The 19,436-nt window shown below is 38.4% G+C and overlaps 1 protein-coding gene across 2 annotated transcripts in view; it reads left to right on the top strand.

The window, feature by feature from the left end:
• The window catches only part of PLPP1 (phospholipid phosphatase 1), a 120,511-nt gene that overhangs the window by 62,054 nt on the left and 39,021 nt on the right, over window positions 1-19,436 (top strand). The window contains exons 2-3 of one of the 2 annotated variants that reach the window (XM_082650028.1): window positions 8,686-8,837; window positions 13,779-14,059. In XM_082650028.1, coding sequence (XP_082506154.1) covers window positions 8,686-8,837; window positions 13,779-14,059 — 433 coding nt within the window. The remainder of the gene's footprint in view (window positions 1-8,685; window positions 8,838-13,778; window positions 14,060-19,436) is intronic. The other variant, XM_082650027.1, reaches the window with a different exon arrangement.

Here is a 19,436-nt window from a genome sequence, read left to right as displayed (position 1 = left end):
CTGTGCAAAAGCTTTGAAGTTTCATTAGGTCCCATTTGTTTATTTTTGTTTTTATTTCCATTTCTCTAGGAGGTGGGTCAAAAAGGATCTTGCTGTGATTTATGTCATAGAGTGTTCTGCCTATGTTTTCCTCTAAGAGTTTTATAGTGTCTGGCCTTACATTTAGGTCTTTAATCCATTTTGAGTTTATTTCTGTGTATGGTCTTAGGGAGTGTTCTATTTCATTCTTTTACATGTAGATGTCCGGTTTTCCCATCATCACTTATTGAAGAGGCTGTCTTTTCTCCATTGTATATTCTTGCCTCCTTGATCAAAGATAAGATGACCATATGTGCATGGGTTTATCTCTGGGCTTTTTATCATATTCCATTGATCTATATTTCTGTTTTGTGTCAGTACCATACTGTCTTGATTACTGTAGCTTTGTAGTATAGTCTGAAGTCAGGGAGCCTGATTCCTCCAGCTCTGTTTTTCTTTCTCAAGACTGCTTTGGCTATTCAGGGTCTTTTGTGTTTCCATACAAATTGTGAAATTTTTTTCTAGTTCTGTGAAAAATGCCATTGGTAGTTTGATAGGGATTGCATTGAATCTGTAGATGGCTTTGCGTAGCATAGTCATTTTCACAATGTTGATTCTTCCAATCCAAGAACATAGTATATTTCTCCATCTGTTTGTATCATCTTTAATTTCATCAGTGTCTTACAGTTTTCTGCATATAGGTCTTTTGTCTCCTTAGGTAGGTTTATTCCTAGGTATTTTATTCTTTTTGTTGTAGTGGTAAATGGGAGTGTTTCCTTAATTTCTCTTTCAGATTTTTCATCCTTAGTGAATAGGAATGCAAGAGGTTTCTGTGCATTAATTTTTTATCCTGCTACTCTACCAGATTCATTGATTAGTAGTTTTCTGGTAGTATCTTTTGGATTCTCTATGTATAATATTGTGTCATCTGCAAACAGTGACAGTTTTACTTCTTCTTTTCCTATTCGGATTCCTTTTATTTCTTTCTTCTCTGATTGCTGGGTAAAACTTCCAAAACTGTGTTGAATAATAGTGGTGAGAGTGGGCAACCTTGTCTTGTTCCTGATCTTAGTGGAAATGCGTTCAGTTTTTCACCATTGATAATGATGTTGGCTGTGGGTTTGTCATATATGGCCTTTATTATGTTGAGGTAGGTTCCCTCTATGCTTACTTTCCGGAGAGTTTTTATAATAAATGGGTGTTGAATTTTGTCAAAAGCTTCTTCAGCATCTATTGAGATTATCATATGGTTTTTACCCTTCAATTTGTTAATATGGTTTAATCACATTGATTGATTTGCATATATTAAAGATTCCTTGCATTCCTGGGGTAAGCCCCACTTGATCATGGTGTATGATCCTTTTAATGTTCTGTTGGATTCTGCTTGCTAGTATTTTGTTGAGGATTTTTCCCTCTATGTTCATCAGTGATTTTGGCCTGTAGTTTTCTTTTTTTCGTGACATCTTTGTTTGGTTTTGGTATCAGGGTGATGTGGCCTCGTGGAATGAGTTTGGGAGTGTTCCTCCCTCCGCTCTATTTTGGAAGAGTTTGAGAAGGATAGGTGTTAGCTATTCTCTAAATGTTTGATAGAATTCTCCTGTGAATCCGTCTGGTCCTGGGCTTTTGTTTGTTGGAAGATTTTTTTTTTTTTTTTTTTTTTTTGTGGTACGCGGGCCTCTGACTGCTGTGGCCTCTCCCATTGCGGAGCAACAGGCTCCAGATGCCCAGGCCCGGCGTCCATGGCTCATGGGCCCAGCCGCTTTGCAGCATGTGGGATCTTCCTGGACCAGGGCATGAACCCGTATCTCCTGCATTGGCAGGCGGACTCCCAACCACTGTGCCACCAGGGAAGCCCTGTTGGAAGATTTTTAATCACAGTTTCAATTTCATTACTTGTGATTGGTTTGTTTATTTTTTCTGTTTTTTCCTGGTTCAGTCTGGGAAGATTGTGCTTTTGTAAGAATTTGTCCATTTCTTCCAGGTTGTCCATTTTATTGGCGTAGAGTTTCTTGTAGCAATCTCTCATGATCCTTTGTATTTCTGCAGTGTCAGTTGTTACTTCTACTTTTTCATTTCTAATTCTGTTGATTTGAGTCTTCTCCCTCTTTTTCTTCATGAATCTGGCTAAAGGTTTATCAATTTTGTTTATCTTCTCAAAGAACCAGCTTTTAGTTTTATTGATCTTTGCTGTTGTTTTCTTCATTTCTATTTCACTTATTTCTGATCTGATATTTTGGATTGTTGTGTTTTCATTGTCATTTGTTTCTAGGTAGTTTTTTGATTTCCTCTTTGATTTCTTTAGTGATCTTTTGGTTATTTAGTAGTGTATTGTTTAGCCTCCATGTGTTTGTATTTTTTACAGTTTTTTTTCCTGTAATTAATATCTAGTTCAGTAGCATTGTGGTCGGAAAAGATACTTGATAACGATTTCAATTTTCTTAAATTTACCAAGGCTTGATTTGTTACCCAAGATATGATCTATCCTGGAGAATGTCCCATGAGCACTTGAGAAGAAAGTGTATTCTGTTGTTTTTGGATGGAATGTCCTGTAAATATCAATTTAGTCCATCTTGTTTAATGTATCATTTAAAGCTTGTGTTTCCTTATTTATTTTTATTTTGGATGATCTGTCCATTGGTGAAAGTGGGGTGTTAATGTCCCCTACGATTATTGTGTTACTGTCAATTCTCCCTTTTCTGGCTGTTAGCATTTGCCTTATGTATTGAGGTCCTCCTCTGTTGGGTGCATAAGTATTTACAATTGTTATTTCTTCTTCTTGGATTGATCGTTTAACCATTATATAGTGCCCTTCTTTGTCTCTTGTAATAGTCTTTATTTTAAAGTCTCTTTTGTCTGATATGAGAATTGCTACTCCAGCTTTCTCTTGATTTCCATTTGCATGGAATATCTTTTTCCATCCCCTCACTTTCAGTCTGTATGTGTCCCTAGGCCTGAAGTGGGTCTCTTGTAGACAGCATATATATGGGTCTTATTTTTGTATCCATTCAGCCAGTCTGTGTCTTTTGGTTGGAGCATTTAATCCATTTACATTCAAGGTAATCATCAATATGTATGTTCCTATTACCATTTTCTTAATTGTTTTAGGTTTGTTATTATAGGTCTTTTCCTTCTCTTATGTTTCCTGCTTAGAGAAGTTCCTTTAGCATTTGTTGTAGAGCTGGTGGTGCTGAATTCTCTTAAGCTTTTGCTTGTCTGTAAAGGTTTTAATTTTCTGTCTAAACTGAATGAGATCCTTGCTGGGTAGAGTAATCTTGATTGTACGTTTTTCCCTTTCATCACTTTAAATATGTCCTGCCACTTTCTACTGGCTTGCAGAGTTTCTGCTGAAAGATCCACTGTTAAACTTATGGGGAGTCCCTTGTATGTTATTTGTTGCTTTTCCCTTGCTGCTTTTAATGTTTTTTCTTTGTATTTAATTTCTGATAGTTTGATTAATATGTGTCTTGGTGTGTTTCTCCTTGGATTTACCCTGTATGGTACTTTCTGCACTTCCTGGACCTGATTGAGTTATTTCCTTTCCCATATTAGGGAAGTTTTCAACTGTAATCTCTTCAAATATTTTCTCAGTCCCTTTGTTTTTCTCTTTTTCTGGGACCCCTATGATTCGAATGTTGGTGCATTTAATGTCCCAGAGGTGTCTGTGACTGTCCTCAATTCTTTTCATTCTTTTTTTCTTTGTTCTGCTCTGCGGTAGTTATTTCCACTATTTTATCTTCCAGGTTACTTACACATTCTTCTGCCTCAGTTATTCTGCTATTGATTCCTTCTAGAGAATTTTCAATTTCATTTATTGTGTTGTTCATCATTGTTTGTTTGCTCTTTAGTTCTTCTAGGTCCTTGTTAGATGTTTCATGTATTTTCTCCATTCTATTTCCAAGATTTTGGATCATCTTTACTGTCATTACTCTGCATTCTTTTTCAGGTAGACTGCCTGTTTCCTCTTCATTTGTTTGTTTTGGTGGGTTTTTACTTTGCTCCTTCATCTGCTGCATATTTCTCTGTCTTCTTATTTTGCTTAACTTACTGTGTTTGGGGTCTCCTTTTTGCAGGCTGCAGGTTCGCAGTTCCTGTTGTTTTTGGTGTCTGCCCCCAGTGGGTAAGGCTGGTTCAGTGGGTTGTGTAGGCTTCCTGGTGGAGGGGACTGGTGCCTCTGTTCTGGTGGATGAAGCTGGATCTTGTCTTTCTGGTGAGTAGGACTGAGTCCGGTGGTGTGTTTTGGGGTGTCTGTGACCTTATTATGGTTTTTAGGCAGGCTCTCTGCTAATGGGTGGGGTTGTGTTCCTGTCTTGGTAGTTGTTTGGTATGGGGTGTCTGGCACTGGGCCTTGCTGGTCGTGGTGTGGAGCTGGTTTTTAGTGTTGATACGGAGATCTCTGGGAGAGCTCTTGCTGATTGATATTATGTGGGGCAAGGAGGTGTCTGGTGGTCCACTGTCCTGATCTCAGCTCTCCCACCTCAGAGGCTCAGGCCTCATACCCAGCCGGAGCACCAAGACCCCGTCAGCCACGCGGCCTCTTCCATAGTTGCATATAAAATGTGCTCCATTGTGAAGACTTTCAAAGCCAGAAACTGGAGGTCAAAACTGTACTGCACAGCCAACTTTGCAGCTATCTGCCCAAACAACCTTACTGTGTGGAGCCTTTCAGCTGCTCCCAAACGTTGATTCCTTTTTCCAACTGCCAAGCACTGGGGCAGCCGGTGCTGCTTTGGGGAATTTTTTTTTAAATTTTATATCTTTATTGGAGTATAATTGCTTTTCATTGTTGTGTTAGTTTCTGGCTTTGGGCCATTTTGAAGGGAAGGTCCTCAGGACAAGTGATCCTGGCAACTGATAGGGGCTTACCCGAAAATCCCCTGATCAGGCTGGCTAGCCATGAGTAGCAAGGATCCTGGCTGGCTGTGCCAAAATTTGTTATGTAGTCCAAGCTTGTACTGGTGTTGACCTCTTAGCTTTTGCTTGTCTTGTAAAACTTTGATCTCCCTTTCACATCTGAGTGAAAGCCTTGTAGGGTAGAGTATTCTTGGTTGTAGTTTTTTACTTTTCATCTCTTTAAATACATTGTGTCACTCCCTTCTGGCCTGCAGAATTTCTGCTGAGAAGTTAGCTGATAGCTTTATGGGGGTTCCTTTGTAGGTAACTTGTTGCTTTATGGGGGTTCCCTTGTGGGTGACTTGTTGCTTTTACCTTGCTGCTTTCAATGTTGTTTCTTTATTTTTAATTCTTGCCATTTTAATTATAATGTTCTTGGTGGGCTGCTTTTTAGGTTGATCCTGTTTGACACTCTCTGTGCTTCCTGGACCTGGATGTTTTCCCAGAAGTCTCTCAAACTCTCCTCATTTGTTTTTATTCTTTTTTTTTTTTTTTCTGTTCAGTTTCAGTGATTTACACAATTCTGCCTTCCAGTTCCTTTGTATCATATAATGTTCTGTTGATTCCTTCTAGAGTATTTTTTATTTCAGTTATTGCATTTTTCAGTGCTGTTTGGTTCTTCTTTATATTTTCTAACTGTTCATTCATTCTTCTCACAAGTTCTTGAACATCTTTATGATCATTATCTTAAACTCTTTTTCAGGTAGGTTGCTTATCTCCACTTCACTTTTAGTTCTTCTGTGGTTTTATCTTGTTTCTTTACTTGGAATGTTTTTCTCTGTTTCCTCAATTTGCGTGATTCGCTGTTTTTATTTCTGTGTATTTGGTAGGTTGGTTACATTTCCTGATCTTGGAGAAGTGGCTTTATGTAGGAGATGTCCTATGTGGCCCAGCAGCATACTCCTCTCTGGTCACCAGAGCTTTGTGTTCTATGGGTTCCCTCTATAGGGGCTGCATGGGTCCTTCTTTTGTGGCTGGCTGACAATTGTGGGTGTACCGGTGTACGTTGGTGGCCCTCAGTCCTGTTGGTTGCCAGGCCCTGCCTTGTGTGGAGGCTGCCAACTGCTGGTGGATGGGGTTGGGTGGTGGGTGGGGCTGGGTCATGGCTTGACTGGCTGCATGGCCACCCACCACCCAACCTGGTAGTGGCCTGCAGGTGGTTGGCTGGATTCTGACTTGGTTGGCCAAGGGGCCCAAGGTGTCCTGCAGCTGGTGTTGGCCTGCTGTTGGGCAGGGCCAGGGCCCTGGGTGTCTGGGGTGGTGCCAGACTACTAGTGGGTGGGCCGGGTCTTTACACAACTTGCTGTGGGGGGCTGTGGTGGTCCTGGGGCTTGGGTTGGCTTGCTGGTGGGCAGAGTCGGGGCCCAGGAGGACCTGGGGCTAGTGCCGGCCCGCTGATGGGCAGAACCAGCTCCTGGGGTCTTTGGCTGTGGGGCCTGAAAGTTCTGGAGCTGGTGTTGGCCTTCTGTGGGCAGTGCCTGGGCCCAGAGTTTGTGGCTGCAGGGCCTTGGGGGTTCTGGGGGTGGTGTCTGCCACAGGTGGGTGGGGCTGGGGCCCATCAGATCTCAGGGCTGGTGCCAGACCCCTGGTGTGTGAGGCCGGGACTGGGGCTAGTGCTGGCCCACTGGTGGGTGGGGCTGGGTCAGACGACTAGCTGTGTGTGTGTGTGTGTGTGTGTGTGTGTATGTGAGTGGTTCCCGGGGGTCCCAGTGCTGGTGGTGGCCCACTTGTAGGTGGGTCCGGGTCCTGGGTCCTATGGTGGGTGGTGTCACGTACTGGGATGGCTGGGGGCTCAGGGGGTTCTACAGCAATCAACCTGCTGGTGGGTAGGTCTGTGTTCCTGCCCACCTAGCTGCCTGGCTTGGGGCATCCCAGGGCTGGTGCTGTCTGGTGGGCAGGGCTGGTCTGCCACTGACTGGCTAGAGGGAGGATTCTAAAGTGGCACTTAGCACCAGTGTCCTGGTGGTGGGATGAGCTTCCCAAAAATGGCTGCTGCCAGTGTCATTGTTCCCAGAGAGAGTTTCAGTTGCCTTCTGCCTCCTGGGAGTCTCTCCAAGATCAGCAAGTGGGTCCTACCCAAGCTCCATTCAAATAACTGCTTCTGCCCTGGGTCTTGAAACATATGAGATTTTGTTTGTGCTCTCTTAAGAGTGGAGTCTTTATTTCCCACAGCCCTCTGGCTCTCCCAGAAGTAAGCCCTACTGGCTTTCAGAGCCAAACAGTCTGGAGGTTCATATTACTGGTGTACACTCCCGGGTTGAGGAGCCTGATGTGGAGCTAGGACCTTTCGCTCCTTGGGGAGAACCTCTGCAATTGTAATTATTCTCCCATTTGTGGGTTGCCTACACTGGGAATATGGGTGATGACGATACTGCATCTTCACCCTTTCTACTTGTCTTGTTGTGGTTTCTTCTTTATAGCTTTAGCTGTAGAAGATCTTTTCTGCTAATCTTCAGGTCACTCTTATAGATAGTTGCTCTGTAAATAATCATGATTTTGCTGTGCCTGTTGAAGGAGGTGAGCTCAGGGTCTTCCTTCTCTGCCATCTTGGCCACTGCTTGCATCATAAAGACTTCTAATGGTTTAACAGCTTGGCTAATTGGTTAACACAAAAAAATAAACTTTGGTTTATGTATTCAGAGTCTAAATGAAAAACAGGAAGGTAAATAAAAAGAACCAGTAATGGGCTTCTCCTTTTCATTTGGCCCTTGTAGATTGAACACATTTGATACTTGTAGTCTATGCATCAGGCAGAGTGGCAGAAGCTTGGTTGTCATTGAGCCTTTAGGGCTTAGCAGAGTTGATGAGAAACTGTAAATGGTCATCAAGACTTGGAGCTTCATGGAAAGAAAACCTGAATATACAGTGAGTATGTTAGCTTAGTGGTTATTATGGTATTACTGCTGGGAGAATGGGTCACTTAGGGAATCATCCATACCTGGAAAAGTCTTGAAGCAGAACTCATGTTGAGGGTTTCTGCTAAACTCTATCTCTTAGAAAGCAGTCCTGGTTAGTATTAATCAGGATGCTGGGTGCAGTGATGAAGTAAAGGAGGACTGAATTCTTAAAGTTCACATTTAGACAAAAGTTTAGACATTTTGAGATGAGGAGATGAGTGTGAGACGTGATCTTTAGGGAAAACATTGATGATGAAAAAAAGAGAGAGCTCTTTTAGGTGCTTTTGTGCTTGACTCTGTTGTCCATCTTTTCTTAAGAAGCTTGGTTTAAGTTTAGACTCCTTTTCATAGCAGCTCTAAACTTGCTGTAGACAGTACAGAAATGAGTGGATAAACTTTATTTAGATACTCTGATAGCTTAGCCAGTGACTGTGACCTGACCAAATATGGTAGTAATGTCAAGATAAAGTGGGGAATGTCAAAATGCTGTTTGCAACCTTTTGGAAGTAAAGCTCCTGACAAAGTGGTTTGAAAATAGTGTTGAAAACCCTATGATTAAATGACAACAAGAGCATGAGAAGAGATTTTTTTTCCCCTAAAATCAGTTTAGTGTATTTGGGCAGAAACAAAGGGAAGAAGTTGCTCTTGGTTAAATTGGTTGATAGAGGATTTGGAGGCATTGTTTCCTGTAGAGAAAAGATCTGTACCCTAAACTATAATTTTTCTAACTTCTGTTGCATGTGTTGCTGCATTTCCTTTTTCCATGTGCTCTTATTATTTTTGTGGCAAATGTATTTTTAAACATCTCTGGGATAATTATCACCATTAATTAGTTTTGATATTCCTTTTTAATGATATTTTCATTTATTCCTTTTGCTAGCTGGATTGCCTTTTGCAATTCTTACTTCAAGGCATACCCCTTTCCAACGAGGATTATTCTGTAATGATGAGTCCATCAAGTACCCTTACAAAGAAGACACCATACCTTATCCGTTATTAGGTGGAATAATCATTCCATTCAGTATTATCGTTGTAAGTTAAATCCACTTTTCCAAGTTTATCACTTTTGGGCAATTGGCTTAGTTTTGTGTTAACCTGTTAATGATTGAATGTATAACCCTCTAAAACAATGTGTTTTTTTAACCTTTAATGTTATTTGATCAAAATAATCTCAGCTATTTTAAGTGGGGCCAAAAGAGCAACAATGTATAATCAGAAGAACCTTACTGAACATGTGTAGGTTTTATGCTAACCTTTCTAAGTCACTGTGATTTTTTTTAGAGCTCTAATTTGCTATTGTTTCAGTAATAATGCAATAGATGACTATTGTATCAGTGTATTTCTAGCATACTTTTTACCTAGGATATTATTTTATAATTTATTGAGACTGTGCATATGAACTGACTTTCTAGTTACTGAGTTCTAGAAAAGTCTTAACAGGTGTTAAGACTTCATTTAACCCATGTTTAGTTTACTTTAAAGAATTTTTAGATAACGGCAGAAATAGAAGAGCCTGAATTCTATATATAATTAGAAGTGAACACGACAAAGAATTTTTACTGGTACTAAAACACTGTAGTAATTATTGTTTTCTAGGATTTCAGGTGGGAATGCTTAGGGAATGTGCTCTGGGGAGAAGATATCAAGTAATTAGACTACATGATTTTTATAATCGCGTGACTCGGATTCTATGACTTTAATTAGTTTTATGCTCCATAACTTGTAACTTTAGAAATAAGATTTGTGTTACAAGCAGAAAATATGGTCTCATCCAGGAGATAGACCAAAAAGATAATAGCATATCTAGCTTGTCTGTTCTGGAGTTTATTAAAAAACAAAACAAATCTTCTTGATTTAGAAATTTAATGTCTTATTGCAGAATGATCACAGCTCCTTGTTAGCACTAAAAGTTAATCAACTCATAATTTGTGGTGTATAATTAATAAAAGAAAACCTCTGCTATACAAATGTTTGTTTTGCAAGACTCTGAGCTCCTTGAAGGTAGAGGTGGTGCCTTGTTCATCTTGGTATCCTCACTGTTGCCATGGACCCTGACATGTCCTAGGTGCTGGAATGAAACTTGAGAGATTTTGCCGTAATGTTGGTGACTCTCCTACAGTATAGTGAAGTTTTAAGAAATCAGTGGTTTGTTTAATCTAGACAGATCTTTACACTGAGTTTTTACTATTAAAAGAAAGAAAGCCAAGCCTATGATCCTTCCATTAAAGAGGGAGTATGAGTATCAGGGTCTTTTTTTTAAAGTGTATGTTTCTGGGACTTCCCTAGTGGCGCAGTAGTTAAGAATCCGCCTGCCTGTGCAGGTGACACGGGTTCGAGCCCTGGTCCAGGAAGATCCCACATGCCGCGGAGCAACTAAGCCCGTGCGCCACAACTACTGAACCTGCGCTCTAGAATCCGCGAGCCACAGCTACTGAGCCTGAGTGCCACAACTACTGAAGCCCATGTGCCTAGAGCCCATGATCTGCAACAAGAGAAGCCACTGCAATGAGAAGCCCACGCACCACAATGAAGAGTAGCCCCCGCTCGCCACAACTAGAGAAAGCTGGTGCACAGCAATGAAGACCCGATGCAGCCTAAATAAATAAATAAATAAATAAAAATAAAGTATGTGTTTCTGAGAGAATAGCTCTTTAAATATAAAAATTTTAGTAGGACTCTTCTGCAAATAGTAGCTGATTTCAGACAAGATTCAAGTACTCAAACACTGCTACAAATGTACTTGTCTTTCAATTCTACTTTTGTTTGTATCTCAGTAAGAAGGATGCTGCATAAGCAAAACTACAGAAATCTGCTACAGACCAGAGGCCTGCAACAGGACAGGGTGCTGTGTAGCCTGCACAGCTAGCGCAGAACGTGACAGACACTCAGTTAGCAAAACTTGTTATTTGTATTTTATTAACTTGGAAGTTTTGATTATTTCACCATCACCTGTGAGAAAGTTATCTTTGTAAAACAGCAAGTAAGTTGAGTGTAGTTTTCCTTAAAAAGAGCAGACTGTTTAAAGGTGCTGTAAAAGTACTTTTTTCATATCAACTGTATCAACAGAGACAAACACTGCTTAGGGCAGTGGTTTTATATACTAATTTAAAATAATTTCAGTTTATTCACTAACTCAGCTTCTTTCAGGCAGCACTTGGTTAGACTTGTATATGTTTAATTTAATTTCTAGAAAGTAAATTATTTCTTTTAAAAAAAAATCAGGACTGTGATTGGGACTTCATACCAGGCCTTTGATTTGACTTGCAAATGATCCACACATACATGAGTGATTGAGGGAGCCCGATAGAGAATCAGAATTAATATAGTTTCTCAGAAGCCAAGGGAGAATTTCAATAAGGGCAAAATAGTCAGTGATGTTTTATACTACTGAGAAGTTAAGATTTGGGTTGGTAAAAATCTGTTTTGACTTTTTTGGAGAGATATTCAGTAGAATAAAGGGAATGGAGGTATTTAGACATATTTAGGAAGGAGTGGAAGTACGCCAATGATTTTAGACTGTTCTTTAGGAAGGTGGGTCCTGAGTGGAAGACACATAACTGTAGTGACAGTGTAGAGATGTATAAAATTATCTTGGTTGGTGGAGATATAAAGAAGATGGTGAGAAAATACTCTGGTACATAGGTTTTAAATGGTTGAATCACGCTGATTTAGATAATTATTAGCTTTGATCTTCAAAGTATTCTGTTTTACTCCCCAAACATCATCTTTAGTTCTTTAATAATTTATCCTGTCTTTATTTGGAGTAGTAAATAATGCGTGACCAGTAATCTCAGCTCTAAGATTAGGGCACAGTTAATTTAAGCGTGGACTTCACCAGAGGCTGAGTTGGTATAAATGGCTCAAAGGGCAAGATAAGGTATTAAAATGAAATGAAAATGTGTCTTGCATGTGTAGTGCAATGCACAGACACATCCCTGCATTTAATTTAGAAGAATTAATTTAGGACATCTCTACTGTCTATTTTTTATATAATAAAAAAATGATGTAAGTCGACCTAGCATTTGTTGGCTTTAGAACCCCTCACACCCTTTCCCAGAATTAAGGGCTAAGTTTCAGCATATACCACTTCTGTAGATCAACTTTTAATCTGTGCCCAGTGCCCTGAATGTTCCTAGTGAACATATTTTTGGTCATCAGTGGCAGGAACCAGGGTTTGGGTGGCCCTAAACAATGATCATTATGACTAGGAAGACTCACAGAGACCAGTACTTGTTTTTGGAAAGTAGTTGAGTGCTTACACAAGAAGAGCTGATAGCTGAGAAGTGGAAGTTTTGACTGCTCAAATTGTGGTTGACTAATATATTTGGTATATATTTCAAATTATCAAAGATCAACTTCATAGCAAAACATTAGAGATATCCTTTCTTGCTGCTAATCTATCAAGGCAGTTGCTGGAACACCTTAACAGCCTGAGGAGACTGTAATATACTTTAATTCAAGGCCTCTAGGGCAATCGCCGGGGAGAACCCTAAGCACAGTTGGGGAGGTATGGTATCCCCAGAAGTGCGTGTGGTTTTCCTCTCCTGTGAGGCCTGTTCTCAGCAAAGGTTTGATTAAGTCATTCACATTAAGGATTATAATGAGGAATATATTTCTGTGGGGTTTAACATGTTTAAATTAAGGGTGTTTACCTTTTCCCCAAGAGGCGAATTGAAATTTACTGACCACCAGCTCTGTTTTAGGTCACTATGGTGGTACTAGCTTTCTGTTGAACTAAAAATTCATTCTTGCTTTTGTAGAGTTCATAGTCTAGTTGTCAAAGTTATGACATTCTAATTATGGAATTCTAGGAGCCTTTGAGCCAGATGAGGAAAAAAATTTTTGATATCAGGTTCTTGAAATCCCTTTCAGGAGGCAACCATTTATTTCATCTGTGGTAAGGCTCACCCTGAAGATAATTAGTCGTCACTAATAGAAATGTTTGAATGCTTTGTAAAATTGTTTATGTAAATTTAAGACGAAGCAGTGAAACTCTTAAGTGAAACTTTGTGATTTATATCCACCTCCAACATAAATTAGCAAGCAGAATTTTTTTTAAGTGTTTATTTTGGTCTCAGGTAGCTAGAGTGTGGCTTATTTTATCAGCAATTTAAATTTTTTGTAATGTTGCCATTCAGTATTTTTTCAAATTTCTCAGGATATTGGCCTGTGAACTTGGGAAGTATTTGAAAACCTTTTTATGCCTTTAATTACACTGGTGCGTGCTCACACACACACTCTAATAGAATCTGGGAAGTCTCTGACTCCCATTTTACAAAAGTCAGTGAAAATTAAAAGAGGAAGGAATCATTTGAAATGTTGTGTTGGAGAAGGAGAGCATCAAGTGTGTGTTTGGTCTTTTAATGAGACTTGTTAAGGAATCCAGCCCTAAATGTCTCCGGGAGAGGCAGGACTGGGAGGCCTTGACAGCTGATCTCTGCCCTCTGTACCCTTTGACCTCTGTGTTTGATCCCTGCTTTTATTATATTGGCTTTTTCCTCTCTGTGGGACTGTTTTACCCTTTTTAACATGATGAATATTTTTGATTCAAAGGAATGTTTGATGCAAATGCAGATTCTGTCAGATAAAAGTACTTATGTAAGGGATATTCTAATTGGGAAGTTTGTATTCTTTGAAAAACCATGTTTTTTATCCTCCATGATACATCATTGTCTACTTATTAAGGCTTAGTTTATTTGAATACAAGTAAAGAAATAAGGTTTTATTGTTCCAAGGTAGACTTTGAAATTATTTTGGCTTTGCCATTGCTCTGTAAGCAAAGTATCAATTGCTCTGACACCTTTTTTTGTGGTCTAGAATTAGATATCCTGTTCTCCATTTGAAAAGGAAAAAAGGGGGAGGTATTTTTAAAACAAATATTTTATTGTGATTTACCATTTTCTTTTCTATTTTTTACTTTGTTTAAAGTGCCTGATTGCTGCTTTAACATTATTTTTCTGTTTTTTTTTTCAGATGATTGTTGGAGAAACCCTATCTGTTTACTTTAACCTCTTGCACTCGAATTCCTTTATCAGGAATAACTACATAGCCACTATTTACAAAGCCATTGGAACATTTTTATTTGGTGCAGCTGCTAGTCAGTCCCTGACTGATATTGCCAAGTATTCGATAGGCAGACTGCGGCCTCACTTCTTGGATGTTTGTGACCCAGACTGGTCAAAAATCAACTGCAGTGATGGCTACATTGAAAACTACATATGTCGAGGGAATGCACAAAAAGTGAAGGAGGGCAGGTGCGTGTTAAATTTTTAATGCTTGTTTTATCTTGTGTATTCTTGGAATAGAAGGTTTCAGTGATTGGAAGATGAGTCATCCACTAATTCAGAGAGAAGCTAGTGTAATCAGCAGGAGGTGAACTGAGATCATGTTTGATCTATTTTCTCTACTTACTCTTTTTTCCTGTTTTATCCCTATACTCCATTTAAGAGCATTTTAATGCAACTCTTTTCATCTTCAGTGTATAATAATATAAAATGAACCTTTTAGATCATACAGACAAGGGTCAGCAAACTTTTTCTTAAGGTGCCAGATAATAAATATTTTAGGCTTTGTGGACCGTATGTTGACTAGTATCCAACTCTGCCTTTGTAGCAGGAAAAAGCAGTCACAGACAGTCCTTGAACAAGTGGGTGTAGCTGTGTCCCAGTGAAACTTTATTTATTACATAAACAGTGGCTGCCCTGTGGGTTATAGTTTGCTTACTTCTGATCTAGTCCAACCAGGTATGAAGCTCTGCTAGATCTCTTAGTATTCCTGGAGTATTTTTTTGTAAGGTAACTTCATTCATATTTTGATAGCTCTAGGTCCTCAGGTTGCTTTCTTATAATACACTTGTTGGGCTACTTTCTACATCAGGAGCACTGTTAGACATGAATGAAAGAGAATGTTTGGAACCCAGAAGGTCTAATGCCTTTAATTTATAGATGAGCAGACAGAGGGCCAATAACATTAAATAAAGCCACTAATTAGTAGCAGAGCCAATTCCTCATCCCAAGTCTCAGAATTGTCAGTCTTTTCTATATGTTTGACCTTCTTGTATTTTAAGATAGCTGTTACCATTTTCCTTTATTTATTCATCCAACAAATACTTTCTCTCAGAAAAACATCCTCTGATTTTTTTTTTTTTTAATATATGATTCCCAGACACTTTATTATCCTTGTTAGTTCTTTTGTAAGTCACAGAGGCCTGCTAGTACCCATCGGTATTTGCATTTAGTGGGGATGAAAAACACCTTATTTAAGAGTATGCATTATGCTATATGTATTTGGCATTCAGCAGTGAACAAGACAGCTCTGGTTTCTATCTTCATGGAGCTTAGTCTAGCAGGGAAGACTTACATTAAACAATGTTGACAATGGAATAGAATCTCCCTGTTGATAACAAGGCCAAAGAATAGACAGGCTGTTGAATGGCAAGCTCTGAGGTGATGATATGAGGACTGATATGGGTGTAAAGTCTTAATGAAGGGGGGAAAGTGACTTAAGTGCTAACTGGTTGAGAAGTAGATAGTGGAAGGTGGTATTGTTGATTTGAGCATAGGTAAGCAAGCATTTTTTATAAGAGGGAAAGAATGGTCCAGAAATGGCTTTGAGGAGTGATGAAGATAATCAAGACCAACACTGGACTCTTAAGGTGTGGGATGTAGATATCTCATTCTCTGCTTTGATAGTAATACAGGGCCAAGCAGTGTCCTAGGGAAAGGCTCTTTAGTTTAATAACTAGGAGATGTGAAGTTTCAGTGAAGAGTTTGAAGACACAGGGAAATACAGAGGATTTTAACCATAGAATTGGAATTCCAGAATGTACAGTGGAGGAGTTGGGTTGGAAGGGATAATTAGTGGCTTGGCTGGAGAAGAGAAAGCTTATTTTGATAGAGATTGCTTCTAATTTGTTGATCAGTTTGTGAAGAACTGCCATTTTGATATTAAGTCCTCTAATCCATGAGTATGGTATATCTTTCCATTTATTTGATGTTCTTTAGTTTCTCTTAGCAATAGTTTTTAGATTTTGGTGTCCATGTCGTGCACACATTTTGTTAAATATATCACTGAGTTTTTAATTTTTTTTTTTTTTTTTTTTTTTGCTGTACGCGGGGCCTCTCACTGTTGTGGCCTCTCCCATTGCGGAGCACAGGCTCCCGACGTGCAGGCTCAGCGCCCATGGCTCACGGGCCCAGCCGCTCCGCGGCATGTGGGATCTTCCTGGACTGGAGCATGAACCCGTGTCCCCTGCATCGGCAGGTGGACTTTCAACCACTGTGCCACCAGGGAAACCCTTTAATATTTCTTGATGCTATTACGAAAGGGTTTTTAAAAAATTTTTAAATTGATTTCTAGTTGTTATGTTTAGAAATAAACCAAACAAACAAAAAGTTGGTTTTTTTATATGGTTTTATTTGGCTTTTTATCCTATAACCTTGTTAATGTAACTTATTAGTTGGAGTAACTTCTTTTATAGGTTCTCCAAGATTTTCTCTGTTCCTCTTCATACTGTCTGTGAATAAAGAGAGTTATACTTCTTTTTTTCCCTTCTATATTGCCTTTTATTTCTTTTCCTTGCTGTATTATACTGGCTAAGACTGCTAATACAATGTTGAAAGAAGTGGGGAGAGCAGATAATGCTTGTTTTATTCCTGACCTTAGGTAGAAAGCATTCAGTGTTTCACCATTAAATATATTACCTATGTGTTTTCTGTAGATGTCCTTTATTAGATTTTTGTCGAAAGTGTGTGGTTTGTCAGATGCTTTTTCTATGGCTGTTGAGAAGGTCATATTGTTTTCCTTCTTTATTCTCTCAATACAATGTATGCCTTTAATTTTGGAATATTAAAGCAACTTTTCATTCCTGGGAATAAACTCCACTTGGTCATGGTATATAAAATCTTTTTATATTAAGTGGATTCAATTTGCTAATGTTTTGTTAATGATTTTTTCTTCTGTGTTCATGAGTGTTATTTGTCTATAGTTTTCTTTTAAAGTTGTTGCCTAGATTTGATATCAGTGTTTGGTATTAAGGTTTGATAGAATTTGCCAGTAAATACATTTAGACTTGGAGTTTTCTTTGTAGGAATGTTTTTTAAAAAAATGGATGTAGGATTATCAGGTTATTCCTTTCTTTTTTTTTAAAATTTATTTATTTGGTTTTGGCTGCATTGGGTGTTTGTTGCTGTGCGCAGGCTTTCTCTAGTTGCGGTGAGTGGGGGCTGCTGTTCACTGTGGTGCACGGGCTTCTCATTGTGTTGGCTTCTCTTGTTGCAGAGCACAGCTCTAGGCACACAGGCTTCAGTAGTTGTGGCACGCGGACTCAGTAGTTGTGGCTCACAAGCTCTAGAGCGCAGGCTCAGTTGTGGCGCACGGGCTTAGTTGCTCTGCGGTATGTGGGATCTTCCCAGACCAGGGCTTGAACCCATATCCCCTGCATTGGCAGGCGGATTCTTAATCACTGCACCACCAGGGAAGTCCTGGTTATCTCTTTCTTATATGAGCTTTTGTCATTTGCCTTTTAAGGATTTGTCTATTTATCTAAATTATCAAATTTATTGACATCAAGTTGTTCACAGTGTCTCCTTACTGTCCTTTTATTGTTTGTAAGAAGTGTAGAGCAAGCCCCTCTTACATTCCTGCCATTGATAATTTGTGTCTTAATCTCTTTTTTCTGGAGTGGTCTGGCACGAAGCTTTCAATTTTATTAATCTTTTTATTAGTTTCATTGGTTTCTTTTGGGGTCATTGACTTTATTGTTTTTCTATATTCAATTTCCTTTATTTCTGCTATTTTATTTACTTCTGCATGCTTTCAGTTTTATTAGCTCTCTTTTGTAGTTTCATAAGGTAGAAACCTAGATCATTAATTATGTCACAAATTTTGATATATTGTATCTTCATTTTCATTTAAAAATATTTTCTAATTTCCCTTGTGTTTTCCTCTTTGATCAATGGGTTATTTATCTTTCTGTAATTTATTTGTGGTTAAATTACATTGTAATCATAGAACATACTTTGTATGATTAGAATGCTTTTAAATGTATTGAGGTTCATTTCATTGCCCAGCATATGATCTGTCCTTGAGAATATACCATATGCATTTGAAGAGAATGTGTATTCTGCTGTTTTGGGGGTGGAATGTTCTATAGATGTAAATTTGGTCAAGTTGATTGATAGTGTTATTCAAATAATCTATATCTGTATGAATTTTCTACAAAGATGTTTTGTCAGTTATTCTTAGGAGTTTGAAATCTCTATAACTGTTGATTGTTTTTGTTCTTTCCTTTCTGTTAGCTTTTGTTTCATTTATTTTGTGATTCTGCTCTTTGTTGTATAACATTTCTAAATGTTCTTTTTTCCAGCTGTAGGTACCCTTTTCTGTATGAACTCTCTTTTTTTTGAATTTTATTTATTTTTTTATACAGCAGGTTCTTATTAGTTATCCATTTTATACATATTAGTATATATATGAACTGTCTCTCTTTGTTTCTAGAAATATCCTTTACCTTAAGTCTGTTTTGTCTGATAATAATATATAGCCACTCTCGTACTCTCATGTTTTATTGCATGGATAGTATATATTTTCCATAAGTAAAACTTTTAGTTCATTTGAATCTTGGAATATAAAGTGCGTTTGTTGGATATTTAAAGTATGTAGGTCAGGTCTTGTTTATACTTTTTAATCTAGTGTAAAAAATCCCTGCTTTTTGATTAGAGTGTTTAATTAATTCACATTATTGTAATTATCCATTGTGGATTTAGGTCCGCCATTTTGCTCTGTGTTTTCTATTTGTCTCATCTTGCTGTCTTTTTTTTTAAATTGAGGAATAATTGACATGTAATGTATTTTAACATATTAGTTTCAAGTGTAATTTCTTTTTTTTCATCTCTTGATTTCTATTCTTCTTATACTGCTTTCCTTTGTATTACACAAATATTTTTTAGTGTAAATTTTAAGTATTCTGACATTTAGTCTAAGTTTTTGGTTATTTTTTGGTGTTTCTGTAGTGATTACATCTTTTTGTCATAATTTACTTCAAGTTAATGCTTTTTAAAAATTTTTTAAAATTTTATTTTTTTATACAGCAGGTTCTTATTAGTCATCAGTTTTATACACATCAGTGTATACATGTCAATCCCAATCGCCCAATTCAGCACACCACCATCCCCACTCCCCCGCGGCTTACCCCCCTTGGTGTCCACACGCTTGAGAATGTCCATATGTTCTCTACATCTGTGTCTCAACTTCTGCCCTGCACACTGGTTCATCTGTACCATTTTTCTAGGTTCCACATAAATGCGTTAATATACGATATTTGTTTTTCTCTTTCTGACTTACTTCACTCTGTATGACAGTCTCTAGATCCATCCACATCTCAACAAATGACTCAATTTCATTCCTTTTTATGGCTGAGTAATGTTCCATTGTATACATGTACCACAACTTCTTTATCCATTCGTCTGTCGATGGGCATTTAGGTTGCTTCCATGACCTGGCTATTGTAAATAGTGCTGCAATGAACATTGGGGTGCATGTGTCTTTTTGAATTATGGTTTTCTCTGGGTACATGCCCAGTAGTGGAATTGCTGGATCATATGGTAATTCTATTTTTAGTTTTTTAAGGAA

The sequence above is a fragment of the Grampus griseus genome (genome assembly GCF_964374135.1).
Source record: "Grampus griseus genome assembly, chromosome: 3".
NCBI lineage: Eukaryota > Metazoa > Chordata > Mammalia > Artiodactyla > Delphinidae > Grampus > Grampus griseus.
Note: the sequence above shows the minus strand (reverse complement) of the source record. Positions and strands in the feature narration are given on the sequence as shown.